The following is a 23,381-nucleotide window of genomic DNA, read 5'->3' on the forward strand; positions in this document are numbered from 1 at the left end:
TGTAGTGATTTCAGGAGGCATGAAGCCTGGGAGCGGAGCTGGCACCAGCGCCGCCGTTCCGAGCATCCTAAGGTGTGGAGCGCAGTCACAGCATCCCGGCTGCTGTCCGTTCCTGCTGCAGGCAGCAGCGCACTGGGAAGTCCCCGGAGTCTCACGCTGCTCCTTGGTGACTGTCTCCTTCTTTCCACACCTGCTTTAGCTCTTTCCATCCCCTCGTTTTGGCTTTGGGCATTACACAGGAAATCCGTGGAGACTCTGTCCTCCTTTAGAATACTTCTTGCTGCCGATAAGTCGAGCAGGAAGAGGCAGAGGCATCTTGGTGTTTCCCCATTACCTTGGTCTGATGCAGCCATAGCAGTATCACAGGGGCATGTGGAGCCCAAGGCTCAGCCGGTGCTGAAGGCTGTGCAGACACACTAGACAAACAGAAATCAAACTTCAGATGTTCCATGGGGCAGGGTATGTAACACTTTGTGCTGTTCTCCAGGGACAGTGTTTTCCTAGGCATCTTCTGGGCCCTTGTAACATCTGGCATAAAGACAGAGGAGTTTATGTCTAAAGAACTACAGACCTTGTTCTTGCGGATTGTCTCTATCAGCAGGTAGCTTTCCCCATGTGGGACAGCATGCTGGGTTTTCTCTAATGATAGCCCCCTCTCTGCAGAGACCTCACCTCCTGTGCAGGGAACAACCAGATGAGGGGAAGGTGCAGGTGATTACATCCTGATGACTCCTACAGTTTTCCTTGGAGAGGCAAGGACAGCGTTTCAAGGCAGCTCAGGGCTGAAGATGCTTGCGGTTGTGATTTTGATGAAGCCATACTGCAGACCTGGAAGGCCCATGTTTGAAGATGGCCTTGCAGCATCAGCCAGATCTGCTTTAGAACCTTTGACATGAGGTTTTGGAGGACACTTGTAAGGGGACCTTAGTCCCCAAAGGGAGGGATGTTGAGCGGGGCTCACAGGAGTCAGGGCTCAGAAGGGTACATGGATTAAACCAGCTCAAACCCTCATCTGTGTGGTCTCAGGCTGCTTTCTTCTGCCTTGTGTTTGTGTTTGGGGCCAGGGGAGGCTGAGGAACCCATGGTGTTGATTTACCAGTGAGACCTGGGCACATCCCTTAAACCCAGACTCCTAGGGGCCACCACAGGGAGGGTCTTGAGGAACGAAGCCATTGCCTGGTTTCCCCATGTGTCCCCCAGCATCAGAGCAGCTTTCAAAGACAGGGTTGCAGCTTCCTTTGACAACCTCACAGACCATGAGGTCTCCCAGGGGAATTACAAGGTGTCCCCAGCCATGAGCTGTGGGCATTCAAACCAAGGTAGCTTCAGGAGATGATTCACAGGGTGTGGGGTACAGGGGAGGGATTTCTCAGGGCTGGTTTCCTCTTTCTCTCCACTGCTCTTTTCCCCTCTCAGCACCCTCCAACTCTCTGGAAAGCTGCCTGCCTATAGCCACAGGGCATCACTTCAGTTCCTGCCTCTTTGCTGTGATTCCTCCCTGTCCTCTGTGTGTCCTTACAGCTGGCAACACTGTGCATGTCTTCAGGAAATGTTTGCAAAGGCTTTAGTTTGGTTTGCAATGGGACACAGGGGAAGCACCAGGACTTTGAGGAAATTCTAGTGCAGGGACCCAGTAGCTCAGTGAAACCTCCTGTGCTCATTGCTTGCTCAAAACTGCCTTCAAGAACCATGTGATGGCTGTGCCTGGATCACTGGGTATGCCCAGGGCATTGTGAGCCCATTCCTGCAGCACCCCACAGCTAACCTGGAGAGGAATCAAGAGTGAAGAGGTGGGGAGTGTATTGGGGTGGGGGATGCCTTGGCCTGCACCCCAAGCACAATACCTGAGCCCTTGCAGCAGGGACCTGGGGTGCAGTTGGACTCAGTGCACCTTCCCAGGGAGGCTCCATTGACCCTGGGAAAGCTTATGTATCTCTGGGGTCCCTGTCCCTTGTGTGCATTCGTATGGCCTGCTCATACACATCCATAGGGATCTTAGGCTTGCTCAGCCCAGAGAACAAAAGGCTTCTTAAAGGGAGACCTTAGAGCAGCTCCAGTTCCTAAAGGGGCTGCAGGAAACCTGGAGAGGGGCTTGGGACAAGGGATGGAGGGACAGGGCAAGGGGAATGGCTTGAACCTGTCCGAGGGGAGGCTGAGCTGAGCTCTTAGGCAGAAGCTCTTCCCTGTGAGGGTGCTGAGGCGCTGGCACAGGGTGCCCAGAGAAGCTGTGGCTGCCCCATCCCTGGCAGTGTTCAAGGCCAGGTTGGACACAGGGGCTTGGAGCAAGCTGCTCCAGTGGAAGGGGTCCCTGCCCGTGGCAGGGGTTGGAGCTGGAGGAGCTTTTAAGGTCACTCCAAGCCAGACCTGTCTGGGATTCTATGACCATACTTTCGTCAAGCTGTGACAGGGAACACACCACTGCTTATGGCCAGAGGGTCCCTAATGCGCTTACACAATCTGTAGGGTCTGTGTAGCCCTGAAACACCCACAGGGACCATATTCCCTGCACACATCAACCAGAATCTCATGCAGTTACAGGATCAATACTGACTGCACACACTATTAGGGACCACATCCCCTGCCTGTCCCTGTTGGGACCATATACCGCACACTCCTATAGACATTACACCCCTGCCCTCTCTTGTGGCGTCCATAACTCCACACACTGCACCTTGCTCCCGCAAGCAGGGAGCATGTCCCCTGCATTGGTCTATAGGGACCCTGCCCACTCTCACCCCTGTGAGGACCCTTAACCTATGCATCCTATAGGGACTCTTCCCCTGCAAGGACCCTTCCCACACTCATTGCTTTAGGGCCCCTTCTCCTGCAAGGACCCTTCCCCTGCACCCCTACAGGACCTTTCTCACACTCACCCCTGCAGGACCATTCCCACGCTCCCCCCTATGAGGACCCTTTCCGCTTTCCCCCCTATAAGGGCCCTTCCCCTGCACCCCTACTGGACCTTTCTCACGCTCACCCCTGCACGACCATTCCCACTCTCAGCCCTGCAAGGACCCCTCCCCTGCACTCCTCCAGGACTTTTCTCACGCTCACCCCTTCAAGGACCCTTCCCACTCTCCCCCCATAAGGACCCTTCCCCTGCACCCCGCCAGGACCTTTCTCACGCTCACCCCTGCAAGGACCCTTCCCCTGCACCCCTACCGGGCCCCTCCCTCTCTCTCCCCCGGCCCCATCCGCAGCGGGCGGTACCGGAGCTCCAGTCTCTGTGTTACGGTCGGGGGGTGCCGGTCCCCGCGGTCCCGCCGCGCGCCGCCGCGGTCCCGTTGCTGTCGGGGGCGGTCCCGCCGGCGGTGGGCGGCGCTTCCGTGAGCTGCCGGTGCCCGGCCCCCGCGAGGCGCGCGGAGCCCGCCGGCCCCGCCGCAGTCCCGCTCCGGCGTGGTAAGGCCGAGTGCGGGCGGGGCCGGGCCGGGCCGGGGGTGCCGGAGCGCGGCGCGTTCTCACCCTCTCCCCGTCTCTCGCAGCCCCTCGCCGGAGCAGCCGCTCACCGGGTACCGGGACCCCGCCGCCTCCAGCCCCGCGCCGCCGGCATGAAGCGCCCGGCCCCGGGCAGCCGCCGCTGAGGAGCAGCGGGACACACCCCCCCCCCCTTTCCTGACCCCACAACCAGCACCCTCCCTGCCGCACCCCCTCAACAGCCACCAGCTCCATGGGGCAGCGCCGCGGCCGCTGAGCCCCGCGCCGCCCGCCCGCCTCGCCCCGCCATGGGGCCGCGGCACCTGCTGCTGCCGCTGCTCCTGCTGCTGTCCCTGCAGCTCCTGGCCCTGCTGCTGGCCGCGCAGGCGGCCGGGCCCCCCCGCGCCAAGGGCAACCGGACCCAGGGGGCGGCGGCGCCGCGGCGGACCCCGAAGCCGGGCAAGGAGCTGCTGAACCAGACGCTGGCGGGTCCCGGGGCTGCGGCCCCGACGGCGCTGCCCGGCCGCGGCAGGGGCGCGGGGAGCGGCAGGACGCCCTCCGGCGGCGGGGGAGGCGGCGGGGGCTCGGCCCCGGCGTACGAGACGTGTTGGGGGTACTACGACGTGAGCGGGCAGTGGGACAAGGAGTTCGAGTGCAACAACAGCCTCACGGGCTTCCGCTACTGCTGCGGCACCTGCTTCTACCGCTTCTGCTGCAACAAGCGCGCCGAGAAGCTCGACCAGAGCCTGTGCCGCAACTACAAGAGCCCCGAGTGGGCCCACCCCACCACCGCCAGCGGCGTGCTGCCTGCCGACGGCAGCGACGGCGCCGATGGGGACGCCAACAAATACGACCCGGACAAGGACAGCACCAACGCCACCGTCTACATCTCGTGCGGGGCCATCGCCTTCGTGCTCATCGCCGGCGTCTTCGCCAAGGTGGCCTACGACAAGGCACGGCGTCCACCCCGGGAGATGAACATACACAGGTGCGACCCTCCCCCTGCTCCCGGCGCCCCTTCTGGCTAGGGACACCCTCCTCTCCCCAGGTTCCTCCTTCCTGCTGCCTCTCCAAGTGTTTCCCCTTTGCACTGTCTGTCCAAAGGCTTCCCTATCGCGCAAACCATCCCGGGGGTCCTCCTTTCAACCACCCGCCCAAGGGCTTTCCCTTGTGTGCAGCCTGCCCAAGAGTTTCCCTGTGGCGTGACCCCTCTGAGAATTCCACAGGCTGCCCCAGGGTCCTGCTTTTGCCCCACTCTCTGAGGGTTCTCCCCCCGCACGACCTGTCCATCGGGTCCCCCGGGTGCTGCCTGCTCAAGTCTTCGTCCTCTGCACTGCCTGACCACGCGTTTCCCCCTCGCACCACCCTCCCGAGTGTTTCCCCTAGCCAGCGGCTGCCCAAGGGCTTCCCTTTCGTGCTGCCGGTCCAGAAGAGCTTCCACTCGCTCACGTTTCGAGGGGTGCCCCGTGAACTGCTCACAGAGGGGTTTCTCCTTTGTGAGGGCTGTCCCAGCCTTCCCTGTCTGCACCACCTGCAGCTTTCCCCCTTTTCACCATCTACCCAGGGGTTCCTCCTCGGCAGTGCCCAGGGACAACCCCACCCCGCACCCTCATCCTCATCCTCTCCCCTGTCCCTCTGGGGGGGGACCCGTCCTGTGCCCTCTCCCGGCCCCGGCGTGGCACCGTAGACAGCCCGGCTCCCCGCGGCCCCTTCAGCACCGCGGCCGCGGACAGCTCCGCACTGCCCCGCTCGCCCCTCCCCGATCCTCTCATTGACACCCCCCCCCACTGCCGCCCCCACCGCCCCTTGATCCCTCCCATCATCAACCAGCCCCCCATCGCTTCTTAGACCCCATCACCCTCTGAGTCCCCTACTTCCCCCTGGTCCTCCCCAGCTCTCCTATTGCCCATGTGTCCCCCCTTGTCCCCCAGACAGCAGAGACCCCCTGAACACCATGGGTCCTGCCATGCCTGGCCCTGCTCAGGGGAGAAGTTCAGAGAGTGCAGAGGCAATTGCTCCTTCTGGCCTTTGGAAGGGGAGTTCAGGGAAGCGCTGGCAGCAGGGAGTGTGCTTTCTCTTTCTTTCTTTTCCCCTCTGAGTCGGGATAACTGGAGCTAGTGATCTGTCCGCTCTGGCCGGCTGCTCAGGAAGAGCTTTGGCATCCTTTTCTCCGTGGTTTTACACATTGCTGTGACAAGAGAGCACTCTGAATGTGTCAGGGAAAATCCTGTTTAAAAGCAAAAGCTCAGGCTTCCATAACGGTTCTCCTGTTGGACACATGCATGTATTCTCTCAGTTCCTACTTAGTGTTTGATGTACTTTGTGCTACAAATCTGGGAGGTTCCTATGTTTGAACATAAAAATTAGTGAGGCGCTTCTGTAAAGAGCAGTTTATGAGCGTGAGTGGGGCGAGCCCTCATCTCTAAGAGATAATGATTCATAAAGGAAGTAAGGAAGAAATTCTAATCAAAACCATTAAAATCATTGACCATATTTTTAAGGCTGAACTTCAGTCACAGCCAAGAGTCTCATGGGAGAAATTGTAGCTTTTTACAAAGAAAAAGAGACAAGTGATGCAGATTTTATGTCTTTGGGAAGATGTGTTTTATTTAGACTCCTCCCTTTGTAAATGGTGCTGGCTGGTGTGAGTTACCGTGCGTTCAATAGGGACAGTAAGTAATGCAGGTTTATGCTTGCTGAGGGTCTGGGCCATGTTTTCAATCGTAAACCTGCTCTGATTTTGAGAGAAAATAACTTCATGGTGTTAAAAACACTCTTAATATCCTTTAGGTCCCTTGTGTCTGTGCAGTTAGGAGTCCTGAAAGTACCTTAGAAAACAGGTTCCTTTAAGTGTTTTCATAACCAGGGGCTCAGTCTCCCAACCACTGAGCTCTTTTGGCTTCAAGGCAACTTTTTCTGGGCCTTCTCTTCACACTGAATTTGGAAATCTGATTTGGGTGCCCGTATATTGCTTTTCCTCTGGCTCCAGGGTTGGATCTGACAGCCTGTAAAAGCATAGACGGTGTTGCCAGACTCGTCTGAATTATTCCTGATGTTTTAATTTCTTTGATGCTCGCTGTTCTTTATTTAGATAAGTTCTGGTAAAATGATTCACCTGTGTGTAGAAGTATGAATGGCAGATTGAGTGCTTGGAAAGCTTGGCTTTCAGAGCATTATAAGGAGTTGATTGACTTCTATGATATGGTAGCTGGTAAAAGATTATACCTTTCAGAGCTGTGTTACCTGAACTTGATCAACATCGCACGATGGTTTAAATATTATGAAGTGCATCTCCAGCCGACAGGGGCTGCATCAGTCAGAGGTAAAATGCTCTCGGTGCCTGAAGCAGAATGCAAATATGATGAGGAGAGGTTTATCTTTGTCTGAGAACTGCTGCTGAGTAACAGGGAAGGAGAGAATCAGAATGTAGGCAGGTATTTGTGTCTGAGATTGTGTCACTTGAAGTTAAGTGTAATGCCCGGAATAATTCACTGTGGTGATGGCAAGTGCATTAAATCTCAGTGTGCATCACAGCAAAACCCCTAGGATGAGGAGACCGACAAGTATAAGCAGAAATCATTACAGTGGGCTAGAAAATGCCCACAGTGAACAGTATCCCACACCCAGGGAAGATGAAGCAAGGCTTCCCTGCTCTTCCCCATAAACAAGATCACACTTGCAGTTTTATTTCATCATAAATGGCTGGCGAGCAGTACTCTGTGTAGGTCTTATTTCTCTGCTAAGTTCTCATCCAGCTTTTACAGAAGACCCTTATTAACTCAGAAAGAAGGTTTTGATGGAGGCAGGGCTCATTTGATGTCCTTTGATGGAAAGGAGGGTTTGCAAATTCACAGGAGAACTGGTACTCTCATGTGAAGTGGAAGGATGTCTGTGCATGGAGATATGCGTGTACATTGCCGAGCTGAAAAGCTGGGCTTGTTTTCAGGCACAACCACGTCCCTTTAAAGCAGAGGCACTGCTGTGATTCTGGGCCGAGCAGTGACAGTAACTGATCCTTAAGTTCCTTTCTAAGAGGAGCAGCTATTGGAAGTACTTTGAAAAACAGGACCTAAAATATTCATATTTTAGAGAAGCACTTGTAATGCTTTAAATCTGGCCGATTTTTTTAATGGTTACAGGATCTTCCAGCCTGACCATATATGAATACCTCTTGTGTCTATCTTCCTGTGGAGTTACGCTGTCAGAGCTAACACATGCTGGGCTCCACGTAGAAACAGGGGCTGATTTCTGAAAGCTATACCCAGCAGCGCTTTGTCTACTGATGCTCTCTGCACTTGTGATGAGGGTTTGGTTTTGCCAGTTTGTCAGAGCTTTTTCTCTTCTTGAGCACTGAAGTCTTTGCTTTACTTTCAGTATGGGAATGAGTTAGGAAAGCTTTGACGGTGAACGAGCTGTTTGTTTTCAACGCTGAGTATGTTTTCCTGTAACAAGAAAGGGTGACCCAGAATATTCTCTTCCCATGGCCATGACCCTAAATCCCCACGCTACAGCACATAAATAATTCCCTGCTGGTAGTATCGCTCTCTGACCCATGTTTAACCCTCAGCAGCACTGTTGTGCTCTCTGCTGAGTTAGGAATGAACAAATTGGAAACTGCTTATAGTTTGCAGCTAGGATTTGAAATGTTCCCAGTTCCTCGCTGCTGGGAGCTGGAGGGAGGCAGTGGTGGTGATGGCACTGGGGGAAGCTCAGCTGTTCTGTAGCTGCTGAGAAGCAGAGCTGTGATTTTTATTTTGTTTCCCTAGCAAACTAGCTTTTGTATCTGCTGAAAGGCCATCTTCTGTATCTGTCCTTGCATGGAGTGTGGCTATTGAGTGTTTTGGCTTTTGAAAGAGAGGAGAGAAACAAGCACCTACTGCTCAGAGGGCTTCACATCACCCTGCTCCTTAGGGCATCTTAGTTGTTACAAAGAAGAAAGATATTTGTGCTACTCTTCACTTTGGTCTCTGCCTTTGCATCCGCTGCACTGTGAATAATAGCAGTGACTGGTTTATACATTAACTTCCTTTTCCTATGTGGAGACCACAGTTAAATCAATCCATTTCTTGCCATTTTTCCTTTGCAGCTCTGAATTTCAACAGGAATCAGAGGCAATGGATCTGTCTGTCCACAGATGCGGGAAGGCTGCTGCTGCGTGATGCTAACTGAAAACATGGGAGGTTTTCTCTTCCTTCAGGCTGCCCCTCACCACGGCCCCTGGGCTCTGTGGCTTCCAATCTGTGGTCACCAGTTCTGCTCTGTGCTGCTGTGTGGTGCTTGAGCCAAACAAACTTCACACTTCACATGTCCCCAGGGCAAGGAGAGTGGCTGTGAGCTCCAACCTGGCCTTAGACGATTTTCTTTCTTGGGTGCTGTCACTTCTTTCTTTCCCATTCTCTTTGTGTTTATGCTCTTGCTTCTTATTTTACTTCACTCTGTCTCATTCATCCGACACACTCACGTGCCTTCCATCTGCTCTTTGCCCTGCTTTGGATTGCGTATTCCTGATGGCTTCTGAGACTCATCTCTGATGTGCCCCCTTCCTCTCCCAGGCACAGAACGTAGGTCCACAAGTGCATGTCAGGCTTGCTTAATGTAGAACAGAAAAAGGCACAATCTTGTGGCCTCATAGAAGTACCTCATGACTAGCTCTTCTGTTTCAAGCCAATTCTGCACCTTTCCGTAGTTGGGGTAACTCCCGTGCAGGGAGAAGACCTGAATCTTTTCCTGTTGCCACTGAATTGCCGGAGCTCACCAAATCCCAGCAGGATGTGCATTTATATGTGTGTACCTGTATGAAGTATTTTATCTTTTGTACTGGGGAAGCTTCAGTCTGAAGCTCTGGGCACACTTTGGAGTTTGGTAACTGTTTTTTTGGGGTCTTTTTGCTATGCTGTCTCTCTGAATCTATGTTATAGAGGCTGTGTTCGGTAACAGCGCAGAGGCTACAGACGTCCACTGGCTGCTTCTGAGTCTTCTTTCTTTTTGCACCAGTAAGAGGGTACCCTCAGAACCATCTTGCCTTCACTAGATCAGTTCAGTGTCTCCAATTCCCATCTATTTGCTATTTTTCTGCTTTCTAATTAACTTTTTCTATTAGCAACCCTCCATCACAAGGTGTCAAGGGAATCCAGCCTAGCTCTGAACGTCTATTTCTTTTAGTTTTGTAATCTCTTATATCCTTAACTAACAGTTGATCTGTGTGCCTTTGGAGATCAGACGTCTTTTAAAACTTCTGCTTTACATAAGAAGATCTGAACCTTATCAGGAAAATGAGATCATGGTGCTTCTTTGCTTGCCTTTGCCCCTACTCACATGGGCAATCTGAATTTCCTTAGATCTGTGTGCTCTGTATTGCATGAAAGTCTCAAATGTCTCATTACCCAGGAAGATAAGCCTGGAATTCTTTCACAGTAAGTATCTTGCTGTAGTTTAGCTCTTGCCCCAGCCTCCATTTGTTTCAATGGAAGGGCTCTTTAAGGAAGAGCGATTTTCTTCAGTAAGTTTAAAGTCCCTTAACTGTGCTTACAACATAGGGTTTAATGCAAAACCAGATACCCTGTGCACGGAACTACTTCTGTGTGCACTGCGGTATTTCTCATAGCGCTGTGTATCCACTGAGTGCTGTTAATCATAGAATCATACGATGGTTTGGGTTGGAAAGGACCTCAAAGCTCATCCAGTTTCAACTGCCTTCCATGGGCAGGGACGTCTCACCTAGACCATGTCACTGGCTTTGTGCATGCAGATACCAAGCACAAACACTAACAGTGAAACGCTGGGTTTTTTTTGTGCTGGCTGAGCTCTCAGCATCATCCCTGCACGTTTTCATGCCTGTGGAAAACCTATGAAGACCCGCTGGTTTTAGTTTTGTTTCCATGAGCACGACCAGTGCTTAGCTTCTTCTTTGTACAGGAGCACTGCTTCCCACTCTACCCAGCACTTGTGCCTTCTTTACTAGGTGCACCTCTTCTGCAGTGTCCCTTTTGCTCTCTGGAACCTCAGACCATCAGCCAGATTGGTAGTGGGCCTGAAACTGGGAGGGTGGAAGGTGGATGCCTGGAGGACCCATGCCCAGCAGTAGGTCTCTGCTCTGTGCCCTCAGTAGTGCTGGGGATAGTGGGTGGCTTCTTGTGACACCTTGACCCTCACTGCCTTGGCTGCTTTCTGCTCACTGTAACAGCTCTCTGCAGAAAAACTACAGTGACAAGGCCAGGGAATGGCTTGAACCTGCCAGAGGGGAGGCTGAGCTGAGCTCTTAGGCAGAAGCTCTTCCCTGTGAGGGTGCTGAGGCGCTGGCACAGGGTGCCCAGAGAAGCTGTGGCTGCCCCATCCCTGGCAGTGTTCAAGGCCAGGTTGGACACAGGGGCTTGGAGCAAGCTGCTCCAGTGGAAGGGGTCCCTGCCTGTGGCAAGGGCTGGAACTGGATGAGCTTTAAGGTCCCTTCAACACAAACCAGGCTGGGGTTCTATGAAATGTCAGCTCTAAGATTTATCTTAACTTTTTAATTATAAAATCTTTACATAACCATGTATTTCTCCTTCAACCTGCTGTGTAACTGTTCAAAGGAATGGGTATTACCTGTTTAAACCTGTGAGTTTAGTGACTGCAGTAAATTCCTTGCCCACATCACAGCAATAGTAGGAAACATATTCAATTTGTATATTAGCATTAAATGTGGAAAGTACTTGTGTGAGATGTGCAGTCTAAGCACTGCTGATACTTACTACTTGATATATAGCCTCCAGAGCCTTTACCTAAGGCAAAATCTTTACTTTCCAGTTGCTGATTTCACTTCCTGTTATAGAGACAGGAGAGATGAGGATCTCACAGCGAGGGTTCTTTTCTCATTGATTTATCAGTGTAATTCCTATACTACTTCTATTTCAGGTGAAATGTACTTTCACATATATGCATTCATACGCTGGGTGTATATCTGTAGTGTAATTATGTCACTTATGCTTTAGTTTTGAGTTCACCAAGAAGAGTGAGTCAGGAAAACTGCCAGCCTCATTCTGTTATCATCTGGGGCGATGATATGGTCCTTTGTACATCCCTAAGTAAGTTTGCATTGAAAATTGTCATTAAAGCTGGTGTAAATTCCAGGAGCTTCACAAATACATCTTGTATTTGGCAGACAGATTTGTTTCAGAATACATCTGGCTTTATTTTTAAGAAAGAATATATCCTCACTTCTGCTGGGTGCAGGTGCACAGTGTCTTAATGTTTAGCCTTTTTGACGTCTTAACTCCATGGGTGCATTCACCTATTCATATACACACATCTGTATGTACCCACCACATAGAATCACAGAACAGTTTGGGTTGGAAGGGACCTTCAGAACTCATCAAGTCCAACTCCCCTGCAGTGGTCAGGGACATCTTCCGCTAGATCAGGGCGCCCAGAACCACATCCATCCTGGCCTTGAATGTCTCCAGGGATGGGGCACATGTGTGCTCAGGTGAAAAAACATTCCTAGTGTTCCTCCTCACACACCCTGCTCTGAAGCACCAGCTCCTTTTGTTCGTGGCAGCTATAGAGACCTGTTTTCTCTCTTGCTGACCTGGGGCTGGTGCATGTCTAGCACATTGCTGAGTGCCTGCACTTTCTGAAGCATCATCTACTTTGGCAGAGCCGCTTCCACGTGAAGGAGGCTGCTTCCCACGGGGGTTTGCTGGCAGCAGCATCCCCATTGCCGTGTTTCCCTCCGTGGATCAGTTTGCAGAGGTGTTTGTGTAATCAATTAAAGCTCCATCCCTCTGGTAGTGAAATCAGAGAGTGTGGCCAGACATGCCCTGGGGGTGATGCCGAGCAGACAGCAGGGATGGAGAGCTGATGAGAGGCAGTGTGCACTTGCCTTCCCCTCTGCTGCTTCATAGCTGACATGGGGGAGCAACATGGAAAGAAGCACTCAGCTAGCAGGAGTTGCAGTGTGGGAGCCCATATCGTAGCATGGCACAGGTCAAGGGCAGCACGTGGCTCTGTGTGGTCAGCACTTGAAGCTGGACAAGGTGTGCGGCAGATCTGGGGACAGGCACCAACCCAAGCTATGGCCGTGCTCTGTGCCACTTGCTTGTGATGGGAATCCCTCTCCCTTGGGGAGACCCTCCCAGGTGAGCTGGACAAATCACCTCTTTCTGCTGGGTTAGCAGGAGAGCATAGGGGAGTCTTTAACCTCACTCTTATTTTAAGGACTCGTAGTGAAATTCTGGCTGTGCTGAAGTCCTTTGGAGTTCTGCCACAAACTCCATCACAGCTATGCTTTTAGCAGGCATTCAGCTCAGCCAGACACTGCTGGTTTTATTGTGCTCTGCCAGATCCATTTGGTCATTCTTTTTCCATTCTTCCCCAGATTCACAGGGGCTTGGAACAGGCAATTCTGTTTTCTGACACCCCATGAGGTGTCCAAGAGAGGTTTGCAGAAGGAGGGATTTTCAGAGGGCAATAGAGTGAAGCTTTGCACATGTATAACCTGCACTAGAGGAAGTGGTCAGCTCTTCCCATCACCTTTTCCTGTCCAGCATCTGCAGACATCTCTACTCTTATTTCCCACAGGCCACAAGTGTTGGAGCCATCACCAAAGCTTCCGTTGCCCACACTAGAAGGGATACCTGGGCCCACACTATCAATTAGTGTTGAAAATCCGTGGATATTGGGGAAACAGGACACTGCTTTCAAAAAGGATGTGGTGAGGGACCTGAGAGCTGTTACCTCTTTGGTAATTAGTACAGCAGGTTAACTCTGGTGGCTGGGTTGGTGAGTTGGTCCTTCACAGCCCCTGCCATGTCATGTTCCCTTCAGCTACAAGGTCCCTTCAACCTCTGCAGGTGGATGTTCCGGCTGCATTCTAGTCCCCGCCATCACACTACCTGATGTGTCTCAGAGCTCATTGCAGAACCAAATGCAAGCTCACTTTTTACACCAGATACTCCTGCCTGGTTTAACTCTTTGCTTCTCCCTGTCTCTGCAGGATCTGTGTCTTTTTTTCTCTCTAATCCAAGAGGAGAAGGTTATGTGTGGACTGGAGATACCACCATCAAACACAGTCCATGAAGTCCTCGCCAGGTCTAGGGCACTGTCATGAGTTCTGCATTTCCACAGATAGGTCCTGAAAAAAACCTGACAAATATCCAGTGATACCTGGGGTGGGTTTATTGAGATGGAGCTTCCTTGGCCAGTGAAGGGGGCATGAGGCAGGAATTAGACTGTGAGTTCTGCCTCAAGCTTTCTCAGTGATACCAGGCAAATCCTTCCTTCTTCAGTGCACAGAGCACTTAAGAGAAAGGAAGTTCTCTGCATGGGTGCAGGGGGCAAGAAAATCACCATACTGGAATTGCTGAGGTCAGGAAGCTAAGGCACTGATGTGGCTGGGGAAGATAGGAGCGTCTCACAGTGTGAGAGTTCCTGCAGGAAGAGCTTGGATCTGCAGTCAGTGCATTGCTGAGCCTGAAGAAACCCTTCTGGAGTCCTTGCTTTAGTCTGGGTCTAGAAGGATCGGGGTCAGGTTCTTAGTGGGGTTCTCTCTGATGTGTTTTGAGCCTCTTTCTTTATGGTGCTTGGGGCTGGAATCTCTAGTAGGACAGTGTGGTCTGGCTAACCCAAGCTTTATGGAATCACTGAATTGAGGCACAAAGAAGCTCCTCTCTCCCCTCTCACATCACCATACTGGGACTGAGACATGAATACCCTCCTTATAGCTGCTGGACTTCATGATCTGTATGGTCTTCACTGCAGTTTGTTCCTGCCCCTTCCCTCCATTTTGTGCTGCTCTGCTCACTTTCTCCTTCTGCTCTGGTTTTGTCACTCCTGCCATTGCCCCTCTTCCAGCTTGCCTTCACGCTCTTTTTTCTTTAGCAATCTATTGATTTCAATTTTCAACATTGGGGTCCCAGTTGATGCCTGACCTTGCTACCCTCTGCTTATACCCATCCCTTCTGTTTTTGTATTCCAAAACAGTGGCCTCTTTGCATTTGGGTCCCTGTGTTCATCCCACTGTGGTTCTTCCCAAAGTACTTAGTGCAGAGTTGCAGGAGAGCCTCTGCTGCTGAGATGCCTGAGAGCAGGACCTGACCTGCTCTGCCTTGGGATGTCTCTGCCATGCAAGACATCCGTGTTTTTTTATCCCATGCTGCTGGTCCAGCACTGGTGTGGAACAGCATCCCTGCTGTCGCTATTTATACACTGGGTTTACGTGGAAAGCAGTGTTAGTGTTCTCACAGGAATGACATGACTGCAAACACTGTCACAAATCATTATCTCAGGATATGATGCACAGTTACGCAGCACTGGCTACTGTGCGCGGTGCCACAGGTAGCGTTGCAGCGAGCCAGGTTTGTTTGCCCGAGATAAGAGATGTGTTGTCATAGAGAGATGTTTGAAGTGTCTCACAGCCTCGTGCAGGTGATTAAGGTGCTGTTGACATCAGTGGGACTAAACGTACCCGAATGGCTGCACACTCAAGGCCCAAAAGTGACTCTATTACTGTATCATTATTGAAGCTTTTGCAGTGGACAATTAGCTGTACCTGAGAGACTCCTACTGACCAAATAGTTCCCTCAGTGTGACTGACCTTCCACCAGCATGGGACTCAGCCCTTGGTGCTTTATGGAAATAAACTGGATCCCACACAACAATGTGATTGAATTGGCAAGGAACTAACCAGTTGGATCCAAGTGTGACTTTCTCCCCCACCTATAACGTTTTGTTCTGCTGATGCTGAACAGTCTTTTTTTTTTCTCCGTTAGACGTTAAAGAAGAGGACAAAGAGTGAGCACTGAGGACACACAGTTTGGTGTGTTTAGGGCATAAGAAGATTACACCTTCAGGACTGCTGAACTCATGTTGGTTTAGTCCCATAGGCTTATGATCTAGGTCTGCTTTTGATAGTGATGTTCATCTCATGTAGTCTGACACGTCGGACATCACTTTCCTGAGCATCACCTGTGTTATCTTCAGTCCATCTGAGAGTAGCAACCTCCTCTCTTCCATGTGGCTGGCACCTGACTAGGAATCATTTACTTGTTATGCTGTGACCAGCAACTAACCCAGAGAGCTGCTTTTATTACTATTCCTTCAGGATGAAAACCAACGAAGGGATTAAATTTGTTCTCATCACCTGAGCTGTATCGTTGTTTGTGGTCAGGATCAGTGAGTTCAGGTCCTGGCTGTAACCAAGGAACAGCCAAGCATAGTCTTATGAGAAACTGCTCACAAACTGAAGTATTAGCCTGGTTTTGTCCTTGTGGAGAGCAGAAGGCTCAGGGATTGGCTCTCAGGTAGATCATGTCTGAGGGAATAAGGCTTGAATTGTTCCAGGGTATATTCACTTCAATTCCCTCTATTCTCTTTAGTGAATGGAGGTGAACTGTCCATCCATGAGGTGGGGAAGCTGCCTCCTTTGGTCTCTATCAGTGCCTGTTCAGAGAATGGTGTCAGTAGGAGACAGGACAGCAGTATCAGGAGACACAAGCTGACCTGCAGTGGAGGTGATCCTAGACTCAGAATGGTAGCAGAATTTAGGTTGGAGGGGACCTCTGGAGGTCACTCCTCCTGCTGTCTGCTTAAATCAAGGGCAACTCCAGTGGTAGAGGAGGTCGTTGGGGCCTTATCCAGCTGCTTTTGAAGACCTCCAAGGATGAAAATCCCACAGCCTCTCTGGGTCTCTGTTTCAATATTTAGCTATCTCACCGTGTCTTTTTTGGTTTTTTATAACCAAGTGGAATAGCCCTTACTATAGTATGTGCCTTTTGTCTTCTTTGCCTTATACCTCCAAGAACAGCCTTACCCTGTCTCCCTTGCAGCTCCCCATTAGTGGGATGTAAGTCCTCTCTTGGCCTCTCTTTGTCAGGTTAAACAAATTCAGCTTCAGGGAGAATTGATGTGTACTCTTCCATTTCCGTCCCACTGGTACCTCCAGCTCCACTTCCTCATCTTTGAGTTTCTCTACTGCCTTTTTCTACCTCATCCCACACAACTGCTTCTGTGTGTAAACCAGTCCCTGACCTGACCTTTCCTGCCCAGCTAGCTCTATTATAATAAAGTGGTATATAGTCTTTTAGTGTTATCCATGCTGTCATCTTCCACTGTACTCTTGAGTGACTGTGCTCTTGACAGTAAGAGTGTCTTCTACAGGTGTTCAAAATGAGCCCGAGCCACTATGTGCTAGTAGATAATAGTCCTAATACAATCTCTGTGATTGAAAAATGACTCTTAGCATTTCTGTACTGCAGCTACCATTAAATGGTCATCTGATGCTTAATATATCTTGGAGATATGTACTAAGGTCTTGGTTCTGCCAACCTGCTGTCTTTAGAAAACATGTTGTCTCCAACAGGATGTACTGGATGTTGGTGCCAAATAGAGACCTCATTAGTTTCCCACATCCTCCCCAGTCATCAAGATGTATAATGCAGTGGGGAGCTATTTGTCTGGAAAAGCATCAGGATTACTGGTGGTTGAATGAATCCTCTCCTCAGGAGGGAATCACGCAGTGTCTCAATAGGGCAGGGACCTCAGGCCCTGCCTTCTAGTCCTTGTCTTGCCACTCACGTTCTGTATAACCTTGGGCAAGGGGCCAGAATTTCAGACATGTCCTCTAAGTTGGTGCCCAGTTTGAGAGACTTCAGGCATGACTGTAAAAGATGGTGATGAGAACCCACAGATCTGTGTCAGTCCATGGGGATTCAGTGTATTTTGGAGAACACCAAATGCTGCTTCCTTTCCTTCAGTGAGGGGCAAGTAAAAGGAGCCCTGACTTGGGATATGGCTAAGTACCCATCTTCCTATTCACCTCTCTCTGAGCCTGTCTTAGCACAAAATCCCCTGTGCTCTCATCTCCCTGCATGTTACAACCCCTTTACTCTGTATGCACCAGTATGTGCCCACATACGCATATGATTGGTTATAACCTCTATGCCTGCTCCCTCTGTAAGCAGTAAATAATCAAATAAGGTTTAAAATACTCTTATTGTGTACAGGGTGGTTGTAAACTCATCTAATCCTCTTCTGAAACCTCTGAGAACTGAGTGTCTTCTGTAGAGCATGTATGACAGAGGAACAGTAGTCTGTAGAGGAAACGAGCTGGAAAATGGAAGAGACTCAGGTCCCAAGCTGTTTCTCATATGAAAGACCAGAAATACGGCATTTAAGGAATGTTAGTAGATACAAGCAACACCAGCATCATTCTCATCAATATGTAATGGAAGAATTTCTTCTCCTTACATCTTTCTTGATACCCAAGGTGACACCAGGCATATTCCCTTTGCTGAGAGAAAAGAACCTTGAAACTCCTTTGCATTTAAAATGCCACCTTCCCTTAAAATCCACACAAGCTACCTTCTTCCTTCTTTTCCTATGACTCCAGAGGTAACCTGTGGCTGAACTAAGAAAATCAATGCATTTCATGCCATAGTTGTTCCACTGTGTCCATGATATTCACAGACTTAAAAATTTCTTTGAGTATGCACTCATCCAAGGGGAAAACATTGGATACAACTGTGACATTTCTTTTTCTTGGGGAATAGGAGAAACCTCAGTACCATTAAAGAAATCCCTAATGGACAAGTAGCTGAAGGTAGGCTATTGCTGTGTTAACCATGGAAATGGCTTAATCCTTTTCTTCTGGTTCTCCTTTAAGAATCCCACTCCCACCACTCTGGTGTATTGAGCTTCCTGCATTAAAAACCAAGGATTTAAGGAGTGTGGGGACCTGACTCTTGATCTGATTCAGGCTTAAAGAAGTTTGGCTTCGGCAGCACAGTTTTGGTGTATCCTTTAGAAAATCACAGTGCTGCGGTCTTAGGGTTCTGGCATGTTCAGTGGTGGCCCTTTCTAAAGGCTTTGTGCTAAGAACAGTTCATCTGCACTATCACTGCTAGCAAGGAGAATGATGGAAAGATAACATAACCCTGGGGTGAAGTGAATTAGTGGAAGCATATGAAAAGCTAAACAATAGCTAGCCAGCCTATAAATACATGCAGCAGACACAAAAAAAAAAAGAAACTGAGCTTTAAGCCATAGCTTTTATTTTGTTATTTTTGCCTTTTTTTTCCCTGTTTATGGTAGAAATCCAGCTTCTGCTGTTCCACAGTGACTGTGGAAGTGAAAATGCTGAATGCCATTCCAAGTACTGTGTGAAAATAACATTTCCCTCCCCCTCTATTTCTCTCTCCCCAGGGCTCTGGCTGACATCTTAAGGCAGCAGGGACCAATCCCAATAGCACACTGTGAACGAGAGACTATCTCGGCCATAGATACCTCCCCCAAAGAAAACACCCCAGTCAGGACATCCTCCAAAAACCATTACACCCCTGTGCGCACCTCCAAGAGTAACCCAGGTAAGTGCTGCTTTCCTGCTGTCTCTCTTCAGAGGTGGTTGTACCAGGGCTGTGTTAGAAGTGAGCAGAACATCGTGCTTTACAACTGTGGATTTTGTAAACTTGAAAATTTGGATAATAAATGGCTTTCAGAGGCAATGGGATGGAGCAGAGAGTGCAAGGATCAGTGGTGCTGGTTCTTCAAGGCTTTTGCTGAATAGAGTTGCTCTTCTCTCCAGGCATTTTAAAAATTCAGAATCACTGAGGTATAAATTCACTTTATACAATAATGCTTGCATCCAGGTTAGAACATTTAGGACTGCCAACACAACACATGTACTGTAGAGCACAGTCGGGCTATCTGCACACAGCAGCTGAGAAGGAAGAAATCCACATCACTAGGGCCACCTTATTCATTACAGGCATGTGCTCAGAGTGTGAGAGGTGACCTAGACAGTATCCCAGGAGCTTAAAGACACTGGCCTGAGGTTCTTCAGGAACACTGCTCTGGGAGTTGGGACACACAGTGTTTTCTTCTGGTTTCTGCTAGCAGAGTGAATTTGGTCAATTCATTTGAGTGCTCTTTGCCTCTGTCCCCCCAGTGGCACAAGGATGCAGCCTCTTAGTTCACAATATGCTGATTTTTCTTAATGCTTCACATGTTGAGAATTGCCAAAACAACGTCTCAATGGTTGCTGACCAGCTCTGTTAAGTGGGATGCAGTAGACTTGCCATCACTTGCCACCTCTCAGTTGTGACTGGATGTGTGCCTTATAGGTGTGCTCTCATTCACTCACAAGCTATTCAGCTTCACAGGGAAGGGTGGCATTTCCTGATCTGGCAATCAGAGGAGGTTTTCCTAATGGTCCCTGCTGGGAGAGCTTCTGAAAGAAGCTGGCAGGAGCTCAGACTGCTCCAGAACCTGCAGGCCTTAATGTGCTCCTCTGTTTGTGGAAGGGGCCCATGACAGAGGGCAGTGACTATTTGTTTTCCATTGCCATTAGAAGGGTTTTGCTGCAATGTGCATCACCCTATGGAGACAGGAGAGTGTGGGGAAGGATTTCTTTGCTCTCCAGTTTTTACTCAGAGGTCACTGAACCCTGTGGTTTTGCATGCCAGAGAGTTGTAACTGTGAAATTAAATGTTGGGCTGGAGAACAGTACATGAGATGGTTTGTCTGGAAAAGGAAGGTGCTTTTGCATATCTGTTGCTGGCTCTTGATATGTTTCTGCCCAGGGCAGAAACACAAGAAATAAGGGTTTGTGGATAGAGGACAGGTATAGGCATCATCAGAGAACAGCTCTGACATAAGCCTTACAACGAGATGAATCCTTTTCTGAAGACACCCTCTGTCTTCCCATTGGCTCTTGTTGGTCTGTTAGGGCAGGTGAATGGCTGAGTGAAGATGCAGAAAAAATCCTTTGCTTGCAGCAGGAGATAGCAGTTGGATACTGGGGGTTTGAATTAGGTGCCATGTTTAGGCACTGTCGAGTGTGAGAAGTCAAATGGGGAAGTTTGTGAGGGGAATTACTGATTGCAGCGTTCTTCTCAGGTGTTGGCAGCTGATGGCTCCAAAGGACATATTACTGCTGCATTAGTGGAGGCACACAAGGACCAGAATGTAGGAATCATGAGTGGGGTGTTCAATGCTCACACTACAAAGTGTCAGCACTCAGTAAGGAGTTTACTTGGTGCTTGCTGAGGACTGGGACATGGGATGAGCAAGGCAAAATGGCTGGGAAGGAAAATGCATAATGCTCAAGATGATGATCTCTTCATTCAGCCTCTGCTTGTTTGTGTGTTTGCTGATATCATGTGAAGGAGAAAAGCCATCACAGTGTGGTCAGGGCTGAAACAGTCAAGCCAGAGGCAACAGGAGCCCACTGAAAGAAGATGTTCTCAACCACAGCTACAAAGGAGAGGGACTTTACTTCCAGCAGAGCCCTCCAAAGCCACTGGCAGCCGTAGGGGTAATGGATCACTTCAGCCTCAGGCAGCCAGTTGGACCGAATGTTAGTTAGCCCTTGCCAAAGCTGGGAAGGGAAAACTTGCTCTTGTACCTTGCCCAAAAGAACTTGTTCCTGGCTCGGTTGTGTCTGTTATTAACATGTCCTCATATATCATATGAGACAGAAAACTAATCACTTACAAAATATCATAAGCTCATAAAGCAGCTATACAGTTAATGATATTTTATATTGTTGCAGTTGCAGAATAGGGCAATGCTCCCTTATAACTATTCGCTGTTACTCAGCTAATCTTCAGATTATTGCTGTAAGCAGGAAATTGTATAAGCGAACGCTAAAATGTTTTAGGTTGGGAGGGAAGTAAAAGTTGGAAAACAAGAATGGGTTTTAGCATGTTAAGTTACAATAAATCTGGTAACCCCCAGGATGGAAGTAGAAAAGGGGTCACCATCAATACTGGCTTTTTGGGAAGGAGGGGAAGAAATAAGTAGGAGGGAATGAAGGACAGTTAGGGTGTGTGTATGTGTGTGTGGAATAGAGGCAGCAATATATAGTAGCAGGCTCCAGGCAAAGCAGTAGTCAGTAGTGCTGCACACTGACCACAAGTACAGGGTTTTGCTGTGGGATCCTGAAAAGCATCAGGTCTGCTGCCTGTGGTTTGTTTCAGGACACCAGCGTAGGAGAGGTTAATAAATCAGAAAGTGCTATAGTTGCTACATATGGGCTGAGATTGAGTTTGATATTAGTTTTATTTGGAACTTTTGTTTCAAAACTTCAAATGAGAAGGGAGCCCTTCAGTCTTGCTAAATAAGCTATAGCTTCATTTTTCCATTAGGCTGGTTTGGTATCAGTGGACAAAGTGATTGTGGGTGACAATGACAAATGGAAGTGGTCTGTGTCTGAGGGAGCAGAGGCCAAACAAAGCAGCATATGCAGGTGCTGCTGAGGCACTCAACTTGCTGGGTGATGCCTGATGTTCCTGGATGAAGGTTTGGAGAAGAGGCCATGTCCCATGGGCCTTCCTGCAATCACTCAGGCAGCCCTCGGGTGATCAAAGCAGGAGATCACAGGATGGGTATGTGCAGCTTCCTCTGGTAACCCACCAAGCCATGGGCGCTGCCTCTGGCTGTCAGAGAGAGTTCAAGACGAAGGCACAGTGCTCAGTGTATTTGCCCAGGCACTTCACAGAAGGTAGTTGCAGAGCTCTAAACTGTGCAGCAGGACAGGACCTTGGTGTTAGGTTTGGTCTATACTTCTCTGTTGAGCTTTGAGATAGAAGAACTCAGGTCTAATGAATGCTTGTTTAAGGGAGTTGATCTCTTTATCCTAGACATAGAGACAATTGTCTCTTCAGACAAGGCAGCTGGTTTCAAGAAGGCTTCAGCCTATGAGTTTACAGAGGCCACCTTCCCCAGGTGATGTGGGAGCAGGCTGTTCATCAGGACCCGGCTGACTGAAGAGCATCTCTACATTGCCACTTTTGCTTTCCTCTGAGAATCAAGCACATGCCCTTTTCAGATGCCAGGGAGACAGTTCAGCTCCCCTTCCACCCGCCCTCACTTCCACTGTCATTTCTATTCACTGCTTTTATTCAGTGCTGCTGTTTTGGTGGTGGTAGGCTCTTTGCAGATAAGAAAAGATGGACACTGTGTCTACAGATTGCTTGGGTCAGAGCACACCTCTCCAGCTGTGCACTGACTCATTAGTATGAGCTACAGCACTCGCTGTAGACAGGAATGCTCCTGCTGCCCACACAAACCTCTCGTTAGTTCAGTGTTTGCCATTGTAACAGGTAAAATATGATGAATCTGAGATTACAGGAAATCCATCTCATCTCGCTATCTATTGGCATTTTTAATATCTCTATCGCAGTAGCACATTTAGGGGTGTTGGAAGGAAAACTCCAGCCACATTTCCCCTGTCTTCTCTCCCGGCCACTTTGTCTGTCCTGACGTCTGCTGTGAAGGGCAGTGCCATTCATTTGTTCAGTGGATGGCCAGCAAACATAGACAAGAACAAGGAGAGATGGGAGAAAGGTCAATAGTTCCTGTGGGCTTGGAAAACGTCATACATAAGCAGCAGGATGCTCCCACAGAGGAAGGTGTTGCATTTGGCACAAGAAACAATTTGAGCCAGAGGCAACCCTCCTGCAATGGCCACAGTCAACTGATGTGTCAGAAAAGATGAGGGCAGTTCTTGTGACAGTCATTATAGTGGACAGACATCCACTATTGCTGATGGTCATTAGCAATAGTGGAAAAATTAAGACTAAATCCTGGGCTCAGATGACTGCCTCCATTACCACCCTTGGATATTTGAGGCCTTCTGAAAGTCAGATGCAAGGGGTTGGTTTGCTTTTGCTGAGATGTGGCTAAGCAAAGAACCTGCAAGATTCAACCCCTGATGCAGTTGTCAGGTGGGAAGGAGTTTTGCGAGTGCCTTGGTGACAGAGGGACAGCCAGCTCAGGGCTAACAGGGAGCCGTCCCACTCCTGCTTTCCAAACTGAGACAGAATCACAGAAGACTCCAGGTAAGAACTTGAGGTATATCTTGGACTGCTCTAAATCAGTGTGAATGGAACATGAGCCTGGTTGAAGTCAATCCTCATAGGTCAGGGAGGTTTATGTCCCAGCCTCACAGCTGGTACAAATCTGTGATGCTCCAGGACAGCAGATGATTGGAACTG

General features: G+C 49.6%; 1 protein-coding gene across 4 annotated transcripts in view; it reads left to right on the forward strand.

The window, feature by feature from the left end:
• The first annotated feature begins 3,351 nt into the window (after positions 1-3,351).
• Positions 3,352-23,381, forward strand: part of SHISA6 (shisa family member 6) — a 232,061-nt gene continuing 212,031 nt past the window's right edge. For 3 of the 4 annotated variants that reach the window (XM_061363182.1, XM_061363343.1, XM_061363424.1), the window contains exons 1-2: positions 3,352-4,402; positions 18,589-18,749. In XM_061363182.1, the coding sequence (XP_061219166.1) occupies positions 3,723-4,402; positions 18,589-18,749 (841 nt within the window). In that variant the 5' untranslated portion in view covers positions 3,352-3,722. The remainder of the gene's footprint in view (positions 4,403-18,588; positions 18,750-23,381) is intronic. The other variant, XM_061363259.1, reaches the window with a different exon arrangement.

The sequence above is a fragment of the Neopsephotus bourkii genome, unplaced genomic scaffold, assembly GCF_033783945.1.
Source record: "Neopsephotus bourkii isolate Nb327-2 ecotype Australia unplaced genomic scaffold, CSIRO-AGI_Nbou_v1 NB_5, whole genome shotgun sequence".
In the NCBI taxonomy this organism is placed as follows: Eukaryota; Metazoa; Chordata; class Aves; order Psittaciformes; family Psittacidae; genus Neopsephotus; species Neopsephotus bourkii.